This window comes from Rhipicephalus microplus, chromosome 4 (genome assembly GCF_043290135.1).
Source record: "Rhipicephalus microplus isolate Deutch F79 chromosome 4, USDA_Rmic, whole genome shotgun sequence".
In the NCBI taxonomy this organism is placed as follows: domain Eukaryota; kingdom Metazoa; phylum Arthropoda; class Arachnida; order Ixodida; family Ixodidae; genus Rhipicephalus; species Rhipicephalus microplus.
Genome location: NC_134703.1, coordinates 148,042,073 through 148,054,366, shown reverse-complemented (window position 1 = coordinate 148,054,366; position 12,294 = coordinate 148,042,073). Strand labels below are relative to the sequence as shown.

The window sequence follows — 12,294 nt, the reverse complement described above, 5'->3', positions numbered from 1 at the left end:
AAGCCTAATCAATACGCTTGGAAGGTTTTCTCGCGTATAACCCCAACAAGAAGTGCAGCAGACAAGGAGCTCAACTTATCTACTATTACAGACTTAATAGATCGGCCATTACATTCATCCTGATGAAGAGGTGCATTCGAGTCCCAAGAACTTACCCTGAGAGAGAGTTCCACGGTAACGATGACGCACTGTCAGATTCGGCCCTGTCTGAACTTAAACTGCCCGTGCACACTGCCTGGACGTACTGCAGGGCCTCCTCTTGCCTCCTCATCAATCTCCTCGTCAGCACCAGCAGCTACGTGCAAAGAAACGAAAAGGGTACCTGATCAGCCAACTGGCAAAAACCATGAAGAGCCGCACACAATGTGCATGTCAAGGACACCAAATAGAAGAAAATTGAGCCAATCTATTGGCATGCTATGTCTCTTTTCATATACAGTTAAACCCACTTATAACGATCCCAGACATAAAGATCTATCGGTTGTAACAACCATATTTTGGTGCACTTAATATTTTCCTATACTACCCTTTGAAACTGAGTCAACATACAGTGAAGATTTTTCAGAGTCTCCAAATTTAACAACGAACACTTCGAACACGATTGCGGTAAAGATATGAAGCACAGGAAGCGAAAACAAAAAAAAAGTGTTTAAAAAGGCATTTTGAAGCATGTGACTGGCGCTCCCTCACGCGTACCCCGTTGCAGATTACTTGCGACGAAGATATCGTAGACCATGGTGAGCACCGCATGTAGATTTCAGACGTGAACGAGGTCCCTCACTTTGCAGGCATTCATTGGCAGAACAGGAATGAGGAAAAAAGAACGAAAAAAAATAGGAGGCAGCATGAAGACTTATTTATGGTCAGCTTTCGCACCGCAAACTTTCCTGATGCCGTTCTATATGACCGCCGAACATTAACCACGCGTGCCTTCGAACGCAGAACTTTTTGTTGCATAAAAGTTCACTACGACACTCAACTTTTCGACACCATAATGTGCCACAAAACGTTTTCCACCTTTTGGTAACTGCAGATATTGGCCGATTAGTGATTACGACTTCCGCGCGATTGAGGTGGTACCGAATAAGCAACAGAAAAGAGCGATTGCGAGGTGGCCTGTGGCAATGAACGTGCACTGGTGACACATCTGCAAATATCTACTCTGTCGAGTGACGGTTGTACAAGTACGTCGTGCTGCCGTTCGCAAGTTAGCCACCGCTGCGTCGTGCGAGGCCGCTTGCGCATGTTGCTTGCAAAATTAGTCTTCATTGTGTTAAATGAACAGGCTACTTGCCGCACCCAAGCACAATCTCGAGTAAAGCATGCAGGAAGAAGGCACAAACGCGCATATTGGACAGCACAAACGACCCGGGGTACGACGGCGAGAGCCGTGTAGCGACAGGCTGCACACAACTAGCCAGGGATGACTGCTTCAACGTGGCGGTACTACGCATCAGTGGTGAGGCGTGAGTTCATTGTGAACGCAGTTCAATTCACTCGTGAACACATAACAGGTGTCTTTTAACATGCGAGAAGGCCTAACCTGTCAGCGGAGGAGTTGTTAGCACTTTTTAATAAGAATACACAGTGAAAAAAAGACAGTTTGGCCGCTAAGTGGACGTTTTTATGGGCGAGTGCATATACAACGAACTACTAATATAACAACCACTTATCTCGACACGTTCGAGTTTGTTATAAACAGGTTTTATTATAGATGGCAGCACAAGTAGCAGAAATCACTGCCTTTCTATGAAACACTGTTTTCATATCTACTTTGAAATCTTGTATCCTATGCGTCTTTCTCATTTAAAATACATCACCAGTGCGCTACTAGAAATTACATATATGATGTGCATGTACGGTTGTAGCACAAAATGCTAATTTAGCTGAAATTTTAAAGCCAGACAGGCAAGTCTTTTCAGCGACCATATGGTACGTTCATAATTCTAGGTAAGCCCTCTAGCCATATCATTTTCTGGGAGAGATTTTGTCAAAACTGATTCTACAATAAGTAGAGCTGTTTGGGAAAATTAGTTGAACTTTCTGTGATTCTGTGCTCTTTTTTACATTGAACTTCATGGGAACAGCTTAGTTTCAATACCGCTTTGTGTCTACAGTCGAAACCCGCAATAACGAAACCCCGCGAGTACGAAATCCCCGCGGCAACGAAATGATTCCGGAACTCCGGCGAACATTCATAGAAGCCCACGTATTACGTATCTTGCAGCAACGAAATGTTTTGGACAGCAGCAACGAATTTTCTACCACAGTGCGGGCCTTATTTTACCCTCCCGCCAAAGATTAACTGTCGAAAATATGCTCGTATGCGTGTTATGCGCACTCAAAATTTGTAAACGTCTGTCTGCTTTTGCCACACTAGCGTGGGGTACCGCCATTTTTGTTTACTTAAGGGGGGACACTGCTTAGGGATCGCGAAAAATGGTAAAAAAAAACGATTTTTTGAAAATCAAGTTTTCAGTTTCTGGAACCTTTTTTCTATCTGATTTCAAAATATCTGCACAGAAAACCGTGAAGAAATGCTTCGGAAAATTCATTTCACCCACCTAGGTAGCGAAACCTTTTGTAGAAATCACGAGAAAACAGAGATTTTCAAAAAATTATGGCTTCGAGATGGCGGGGCCGGGAGCTGGCTTCTTGGGCTCATCGGAAAGAGCATTTGTCCGTGTTTAACTTTCCCACCTCAGCTGGCTCCACCCTTTAAAAACAAGCACACAGAAAGCAAACGTTTGAAGGTCAATTCGAGGCCCTTGATTGGCTGTGGCCACCATGTTGCCTCAGCTCGCCTCGCCATTGGCCCAATGTTCGCTCCAGGAGATCGTCGTCTGCTGCTTGTGCGTCGCGAGAACATGGCTCTCGAAAATCGCTACTTCTTGACGTGTTCACGGCTGGATGATCACTTAAGATATCATTACACTTTAGTTAGGAGCAGTAGGCGGATGCACAATCAGGTTACTACGTGCGCGGCGCGTCATCACAGTCGCCTTTAGCCCTCACTTCGCCGACAGCGAGACTGCGGGCAGGAACCATGCGCTAGCGCACTCGTAGCGACATGCTTCGTCGCAAGCAATGAAGCTGTAAGCGGAGGCACGGTCAGATTACTACGAGTGGCCACACCGGATGCACGATCAGATTACTACGAGCGGGCGCACAGTCTACAAGCGCGGCACGTCATCGGAGTCGTCTTTAGCCCTAACTCCGCTGACAGCGAGACTGCGGGCAGGAACGATGCCCTGGACACTCTTCGCTCTTTCTTCGGTGCACATGACGACGACATAGCAATGGACCACTTTTTCCAGTGCAAAGAGAGAGCTTTGAAGTTGTTGCATGGCAAGGCTCGGCAGAGTAAGTTGACCGACTCCTGGCAATAAACTTTCGTTCTGCTGGCCGTATCACTGTTTTCATGTCTCATACTCGGGGCAACGAAATTCTCGCGAAAACGAAATTTTTCGGTTTCCCCGGCGATTTCGTTATTGCGGGCTTCGACTGTATCAGAAAGTTTAGTGCAACTGTGAAGGTAAACTAGAGAAAATCTGAGCAAGACAACTATGCGTTATATTCCTGAACATTACAAGTACAAGTAAGAGTACAAGCAAACCCGATTCAGGCTGTCACTACCAATATAGTTAACTTTAGAATCATAGCATCCTCCTGTAACCAGTTTGCAAACCAAATACCTACCTGACTAATGAACCAACAAACTATAACCAGTGTCACAGAACGAGCGCTAAAAAGAGAGCGCGCCGCCAAATCCTTGCGACAACGGGCGGTAGAAACGCCGCGAGGTAAAAAGAAAAAAAAAAGAAAGCAAACATCCAAGACTCCCGGGCGCGCGCTCTCCCCGCAGAAGCACGGCTTCGCAGACGAACCTCCTCACCCCACAGCGGCGGCCGGGCAAGCGCTAGAAATTTCCAGAACGAAGGAGGCGTGGCTACGCCGAGCTGAGTCACCCGACGCGGAGGGCTGACAAACCGTCTCGCCTCTCTCCAGCCTTCGCTGCGTATCGCGCCGACGAAAGGACGAGAAAATTCTGGAAAGTGGCGCGGAAGGTATTTAATCGAGCGGCCGAGACGAGAAAGCAGGAGGTGACGGAAGTTAACGCCAGAGCGCGTAGGAATTCCGCCGTGTAGTCGGCGAAGGTTCTGCCCGTAGTGACAGAACCGGAGGAGACGGAAGTGAGCGCCAGAGTGCGTAGAGATTCCGCCGTGTAGTCGGCGAAGTTTTTGGTCCGTAGGGACGGCTCGAGCTACAGGCAAGAGCGTGGGTTTACCGCTATCGAGCGAAGACGCGGGCAACAGCTGCGTGTGGGAAGCCGACGGATTTCCGGCGAAGAAGTTGAAGTTTGAAGAGTGGCCAATTGAAGACGGGAGGTTTCCTGGAAGAGAAACTTCAGAGAGCTGCGGAACGACAACAACGCTGGACTTTGAGTGAGTGATTCTCGGAAGAGTATCATTCAGACTTTTGTTCCAAGGACTTTGGACTGAATAGGTTTTCTATCTCTTTAGTCCTTAAGTGTCTTGGTTGTTCAATGCAGGCGACTGCATTGTAGTGCGTATTGTTGTCTGTGTCCGTTGTTTCAAGTGTGGTTGATTGTACTGTGTAGTACATTGTCTGTTTGGTGACGTATTGTATGTAACTATTGTGGAGTGTGCATACGTGTGTATTGTTTTTGATCTGCCGTTAATGAGAATATAATTTTGTTTGTTTATCAACTCTCGGCTCTGACTTGTTCTTTGGGCCACAGCCGGCGTCCGCTGGCGCACCAATAAGGACCACTTCTAAATTGTCCACGCTTTCGTGGTGCGGTTCGGGGGGCCGATACTTCGGCTCTTGGAATTAGCCCGGCGATCGCCTCCCTAATTAACGGGACAGGTGTGACAATTAATCTGGCGTCCGCGAAACAGGACCTTTTGGTGCACAGTGTGTCCAAAGTAGTAGGAAAGAGCCTCGAGTTGGTGATACTGCTATCGGAACGATTCTGTGTGTTGGTCAGTGTTCTCGTTAACGAGTGCAGGGGAGTGTTCCGATAGACTGATTTAGGCAGATACTTTTTTGCACGCGGCAAGGTTTTAGTTGCGAGTTGCGAGACACAATGGATCTCGAAAAGTTAGTTGCTCTTGGTGAAAAGATGGGTCTTTCTGGCGTCGAACTACGGAAGTGGGTCACCCAGAAGGAAAAAGAAGAAAAAGAGAGAGCCAAAGAAGAAAAAGCAGCCGAGCTGGAAAAAGAGAGGTTGGCGGTCGAAAGAGCCAAAGCGGAAAAAGAAGCTGAGGTGGAGAGAGAGAGGTTGGCGGCAGAGAGGGCCAAGGAAGAAAAGGCAGCTGAGTTGGAGAGAGAAAGGCTGGCCGCTGAAAGGGCGAAAGAAGAAAGAGAGGCAAAAGAGCGACAGCTGAAGGAAGAACGAGAGCAGCAATTGAAGTTGGAGCTGGAGCGAGAAAAGTTGGCAGCCGAAAGGGCGAGAGAAGAAAGAGAGGCAAAAGAGCGCCAGCTGAAAGAAGAAAGAGAGGAAAGGGAGCGGCAGCGGCAGCACGAGATGGAACTCGAGCGGCTCCGTTTGCAACAGCGAAGCGAAACTCCCGTCCAAGCTAGAGTTGAAAGCAGCGAACGGGAAGATCACGGCTTCCGCTTGAACCCAAGCAAGCTGCTCGTAGCGTTTGATGAAAGGAAGGACGACCTAGACGCGTACCTCCACAGATTTGAGACGATTGCGAGGAGCCAGAATTGGCCGGAACAGCAATGGGCAACTGCTTTAAGTACCTGCTTGAGTGGTGAAGCGCTCAGTGTGTACGGTAGGCTGACGCCGACCGATGCAGCCAACTACGCAAAGGTGAAAGCTGCTTTGTTGAAGCGATTTAGATTCACTGTGGAAGGATTCCGGGACAGGTTTCGGACAGGAAAGCCAGCTGATGGTGAGACGGCTACGCAGTATGCCGCCCGACTTTGCCATTATTTCGACAGATGGATTGAACTTTCAGGGACAGCGCAGGAGTACGATGAGCTTAGAGAGCTGCTAATTAGAGAACAATTTCTTACTAGTTGCCACCCAAGCCTGTCACTGTACTTGAAAGAGAGGAAGGCTGAATCACTCGAAGGAATGCTTGAATTGGCTGATCAATTCTTGGAAGCGCAAGGTGGCACTAATTTGGCCAAGGTCAAGAAAGATTGTCCTGATGAGTCGAAGAAATTGGCTCCCGAAGAAAAGAAGCGTGCACCAGAGAGCATTCCGCGATGTTTTCTGTGCAACCGAGTGGGTCATCGCGCGAAAAACTGTCGGACGATCTTTACGAGCCCTACGGCAGTAAAATGTTTTAAGTGTGGTCAGACTGGGCACAAAGCAGACGCTTGTCGGAACGGAGTGAGTCAAACTCACCAGGTATCCTGTGTGCAAGCAGCACCGAAATCTGATAATAATGCCGTCACCGATGGATTCGTAGAGTTGAAGAATGGGGAGAAAATTCCTATTGTGGGTGCTGTAATGTCAAAACAGCCAACCGGTGTTACGAAGGGAATGCCAACGCTTCCTGGAAAGATTGCAGGCAAGAAGATTACGGTTCTAAGAGACACCGGTAGCTCCACGGTTATCGTGAGGAGAAATTTGGTACGGGAAAGAGAGTTGACAGGCAGAACGAAACCGGTTTGCCTAATTGACCGTACGGTCCGGATGCTTCCCGAAGCAGAAATTGAGGTTGAAACCCCGTACTTCAGCGGGAAGGTTACTGCGTTATGCATGACGACCCCCCTGTATGACCTTGTCATCGGAAACATCGACGGGGCGCGAGGGCCAAGTGATCCAGAATGTTTGGGAGAAGACCCGAAGATAGAGCCCTCGCCAACACAGCGGCCGCGAGATACAGTGGAGGAGCATCCCGTGACGGATCTCACTAGAGCACAAGGTGAAGCTGCGGCGCAAGAGACAGCGAAGGAGAAGCCGATCGTGTCGAATAAGTTCGCGGGCCGAGCAACCGGACGTACGTCGGCACGACCTCAACCGACTGACAGTGTAAAGGAGACGGAGCTGGCCAGCCGGGCAAAATGTAGAGGCATGATCAAGCGGGTAAATAAACAGACAGGACCCGTCGAATGTAATGACGCGTTAACGGTGTCGGAAGAGACAACGATGGCTGAGACGACGCCTCAGATATCGTCGTTGGAAAGGGCTCGCCGGAAAAGAACGTGGAAGCACAAGCAGAGATCGAGCGAGCACCGCAAAAAGGGGCGCAAGCGCTGTTCGAAGTATTCAGGATAAGTGCTGAGGTCGAATCAGAATGTGTTTGGCAGTGTTGAGTGCCATCTGTTGTGTTAATGTTCTTGTTATCCTGTGTCTCAAGTGTATGTCGAGTGAGTCAGTGTTCTGTGCGATGGTGTGATGTATAGTGTTGTATAATTGTTGGATAGACAGAACTTTGTACGTTTGTATTGTTTAGAATGTGTGATGAAGTGTTGTAGGCATGTACCTGTGGCTATATTTCATGTGTTGTGGAATTGAACTACAATGTAAGATTGTATTGCGTGATCTATTGTGAATGTGAAGTGTTATGAGCGACTGATGGTGTTACAGTCTGTGAGAGTGTGTGGTGACTTTCGCGCTCGTTTGTGTGGTTTTGAATATTATGAGATAATATTCTTAAAGTGGGGGGCAGTGTCACAGAACGAGCGCTAAAAAGAGAGCGCGCCGCCAAATCCTTGCGACAACGGGCGGTAGAAACGCCGCGAGGTAAAAAGAAAAAAAAAAAGAAAGCAAACATTCAAGACTCCCGGGCGCGCGCTCTCCCCGCAGAAGCACGGCTTCGCAGACGAACCTCCTCACCCCACAGCGGCGGCCGGGCAAGCGCTAGAAATTTCCAGAACGAAGGAGGCGTGGCTACGCCGAGCTGAGTCACCCGACGCGGAGGGCTGACAAACCGTCTCGCCTCTCTCCAGCCTTCGCTGCGTATCGCGCCGACGAAAGGACGAGAAAATTCTGGAAAGTGGCGCGGAAGGTATTTAATCGAGCGGCCGAGACGAGAAAGCAGGAGGTGACGGAAGTTAACGCCAGAGCGCGTAGGAATTCCGCCGTGTAGTCGGCGAAGGTTCTGCCCGTAGTGACAGAACCGGAGGAGACGGAAGTGAGCGCCAGAGTGCGTAGAGATTCCGCCGTGTAGTCGGCGAAGTTTTTGGTCCGTAGGGACGGCTCGAGCTACAGGCAAGAGCGTGGGTTTACCGCTATCGAGCGAAGACGCGGGCAACAGCTGCGTGTGGGAAGCCGACGGATTTCCGGCGAAGAAGTTGAAGTTTGAAGAGTGGCCAATTGAAGACGGGAGGTTTCCTGGAAGAGAAACTTCAGAGAGCTGCGGAACGACAACAACGCTGGACTTTGAGTGAGTGATTCTCGGAAGAGTATCATTCAGACTTTTGTTCCAAGGACTTTGGACTGAATAGGTTTTCTATCTCTTTAGTCCTTAAGTGTCTTGGTTGTTCAATGCAGGCGACTGCATTGTAGTGCGTATTGTTGTCTGTGTCCGTTGTTTCAAGTGTGGTTGATTGTACTGTGTAGTACATTGTCTGTTTGGTGACGTATTGTATGTAACTATTGTGGAGTGTGCATACGTGTGTATTGTTTTTGATCTGCCGTTAATGAGAATATAATTTTGTTTGTTTATCAACTCTCGGCTCTGACTTGTTCTTTGGGCCACAGCCGGCGTCCGCTGGCGCACCAATAAGGACCACTTCTAAATTGTCCACGCTTTCGTGGTGCGGTTCGGGGGGCCGATACTTCGGCTCTTGGAATTAGCCCGGCGATCGCCTCCCTAATTAACGGGACAGGTGTGACAACCAGTCGCAGTCCTACATGTCCTCAAAGTCATATTCTATTAAAAGAAAGTTTACTGAGACATACTGCTTGATATGCTGTACCGTCACATGCAAGTGCAATACCTTTATGCGTGAAACGCTTTACCGAAAGATTGAAATCGGCTGGAGTGGTAAACAGCCCACAAACAAACTTCTGCATTTCTTAAAGGGGCCCTGAAACACTTTTTCAAGTAACCATGGAACGAATTCACTGGAAGAGCTTATTGCCTCACGAGTTCAACGCCGCAAACATTTTTAAATTCTGTCTACTGCGAGTGGAGTTACAAAGGTTTGGTGCATGCTGCAATTGCATGCTCTCTTCTCTCGTCCCGACAAAAGCACTGGAAGCTAAGCAGGGAGTGATGGCAGAGCTACAGAAAAACGTCACGCATGCCTCGTCACCTTGAACACTTTCTTTTCTTTCTTTTTTTTTCTTCGAATGCACAGCTTTTTTTAGAGTGATCGGGCGCGCACGCGTGGACAAGTAGTGGCCTTACGCGCCAATCTGTGTAACTAGCGAGTGCACCGCGTTCAAATCAGCCAATGGCTGATAGATGGGCTTACGACGCGTGATTTTGGTGTATGTATATTGCGTGATTTGTCCAGAGAAGATAAAGCAATTTTTAGCCCCGCTGCTATGGTCTAGTGGCTAACGTACTCGGCTGCGGCAGCTGCATTTCCGATAAAGGTGGAAGTGTTGCAGGCCCATGTGCTCAGATTTGGGTGCACGTTAAAGAACCCCAGATGGTCGAAATTTCCGGAGCCCTCCACTAAGGCGTCTCTCATAATCATATGGTGGTTTTGGAACGTTAAACCCCACATATCAATCAAATAAAATCTGAAAGCAATTTTGAGCTGCCTTTGATAATTTATTGTGAATTCCAGGTCATGTGCTGCACTATAATATTTGGCTCATACGTTGTTAGGAGCCTCTACTACCGATCGGCAGCATTTTCTGACCATGCTGAAAAAGTGTTGCAGGGGCCCTTTAAAGAAAGAACAGTGCAAGGTAGATTGAATGCACACATGCCGCTCACCTCCTTGAATCCATTCTTCACCTCCGTGTTCTCTGCTTGCAGGCTGCAATTCAGAAAGAGACCTACTATTAGAACTTCAGACAAAACTTAGGGCACTGTGGGAATTGAGGCTAGCCCGCTGCCTTTGCGCGGGCTTTGCCGCCTTTTCTGCCGTTCTCATGTCCCGACATGTCTGCCCTCCTTCGCTGTCTGCCGTGGTGGGAGAGCGGAGTGACGTTTAACTCCCTCACCCGGTAGCGGATGTTGACGGTGGCGCCGCGCGCGGGGACTCCCAAGAGAGGTTTTCGCGCGCTGCGTCGGGGGCGGTCAGATACTCTCCGGGACAGCAAACGGTGAGCCACGCCATCTTTTCGTCCGTCGACTCCCGTCAGTCGGGGGCTCGTCGGACTTCGCTGACGGCGCCTCGCGCCCAAGGCGAACGCTCACCCGCTGTTTGCCCCGCTGCGTACGCAGCCGAAGGGCGGTACGGTGTCCTAGTGCGTGGCCTCGCTACGCCGACCCGTCTCCCTTCGAAGCCAACGCGAGCGCCTTTGCCCTCGCTCGAGCAACCGGGCCTTTGCTCCGGTGTCTCCGTGGATCGGCTTTACCGCGGAGACGTGCTCGTGGCACCCCTGTGTAGTACTTTGTGCCCGTGGCGTGGATAAGCCTACTTGCTTTCCCGCCGCGCCTATTTGCAACGGGCTGTACTGCGTTTGGTGTTGCCACAATAAAGTGTTGCGACTTGAGCAGTATCGTGTTTCCCGCCACGGCGACGGTTAACGCGTGCCCTGCGGCTCGCTAAGACCGGACCCACGCTGGTGGCCGTACTCCTTCGGGATACGTGTACACCACACTGGCGCCCAACGCGGTATCAAAAGCTCTAGCTTTTGATTGCTCTTAGCGAGTCAGTTCGCCTGCGCGATTCGGGCTCGTCGCAACATGGCTGCTTCGCGGGACTTATGTCCGCTGTCCCTTTTTTAGCGGATGCCGCGTTGCACAAGGAGGCCATTGCCTCTATTGACGGGAACCCTTCTGCACCCGTCTGTGTCGGCACCCCCTATTGCGGTGACGACACGAGGCGCCTAGCCGCTCCCTTTGGAGATGGCGCGTCGCTTCGGAATGGGCCTCTTGCCCTACCCGAACGTTACGCACAAGCGCCTCCGACGCCCGTCCGTGTCGGCACCCCCTATTGCGGTGACGACACGAGGCGCCTAGCCGCTCCCTTTGGAGATGGCGCGTCGCTTCGGAATGGGCCTCTTGCCCTACCCGAACGTTATGTCTGCTTCGTGGCATGCCGCGTTGCACCAAGAGGCCACCGCCTCTATCGACGGGCGCCCTTCGGCGCTCGCCTGTGTCGTCACCCCTTTTTGTGGTGAATACACTCCTACGTGGTAGCTGACGCGCTATCTCGTGCCCCTTGTTGTCTGCCGAGAACCTGGATTTCGGTGCGACGGCCGCTCGCGGTGCCTTAGCACATGCAAGCGTCGGGGGCGAAACAGCAGCTTCGCCGCCATTCGGCGAGAAGGGTGAGTCCCCATGCGGACAAACCTTGGCTGCTAACCAGGTAAGCGGCGCACCGCGAAGCGGCCGAGCGGGGGAGCTTTCCGAAGGCCACGAGGCCGAGAGCGAACCCGTAACGCCGACTCACGCGGCGGTTGCTGCGGTCCTGAGTGGGCGCGATACCAGACTCCCCCATTTGGGAGAATGGGAATTGCTTTCGGCAGCGAAGAGCTACTGAAGGCTCAGCAGAGTGATCCGTTTCGAGTCTCGGAGGGACGGAGCGCCGTATACGCTGCTTGCTTTGCGGCGGGCGCCGTTAAACCGTCTTGACGAGGCGCGGAGCGCCGTTACGCTGCTTGTTCTGCGGCGGGCGCGATTAGGGGGCTGAAACAGCGTGTGTCGCTGAGTCCCCGGCGGATTCATTTTGCTGGACCATGACGGGCTCCTGTTGAAGTATATAGCCACTGACGACGAGTCCATAGACCCGTTTAAGGTGGTTATGCCCAAAAGTCTGAGAGCCGCAATGTTGCGATCCTCTCACGACGAACCCATGGCCGGTCACCTGAGTGGCTCGAAAGTTTTTGCAAACTGAGCAATGTTGTGACCTGGCCCGGCACGAAGCGTGGCTTTTATCGCTATTCCGTGCCTGCCACGTCTGACAAACGGTTGAGCCAAAGGTTGGAAAGCCGCCCGGTCTTATGAACCGATTGTCAGTGAGCGTCCGTGGCGCGTACTAGCTGAAAGATCCCCTTTGGGAAAACTCAGCCGTGCCCACATCGCAGACCTGAAGCCCTTTGTCACGGTCTGACGAGCTCGCGCCAGTGCCCTGCGGCACTTCGCGCAAGCAACGGGCACACCCGGAGCGACGGACCGCATTCGGACCCAGCACCGGTATAATCTGAGGAAGCGGTCACCTTTGTGATTTCGCGCC

General features: G+C 51.0%; 1 protein-coding gene across 2 annotated transcripts in view; it reads right to left on the bottom strand.

The window, feature by feature from the left end:
• The window catches only part of LOC119172904 (uncharacterized), a 142,647-nt gene that overhangs the window by 19,674 nt on the left and 110,679 nt on the right, over positions 1-12,294 (bottom strand). For both annotated transcript variants that reach the window (XM_075893730.1, XM_075893731.1), the window contains 2 exons: positions 9,885-9,927; positions 156-295 (listed from right to left, as the gene is read on the bottom strand). In XM_075893730.1, the coding sequence (XP_075749845.1) occupies positions 156-295; positions 9,885-9,927 (183 nt within the window). The remainder of the gene's footprint in view (positions 1-155; positions 296-9,884; positions 9,928-12,294) is intronic.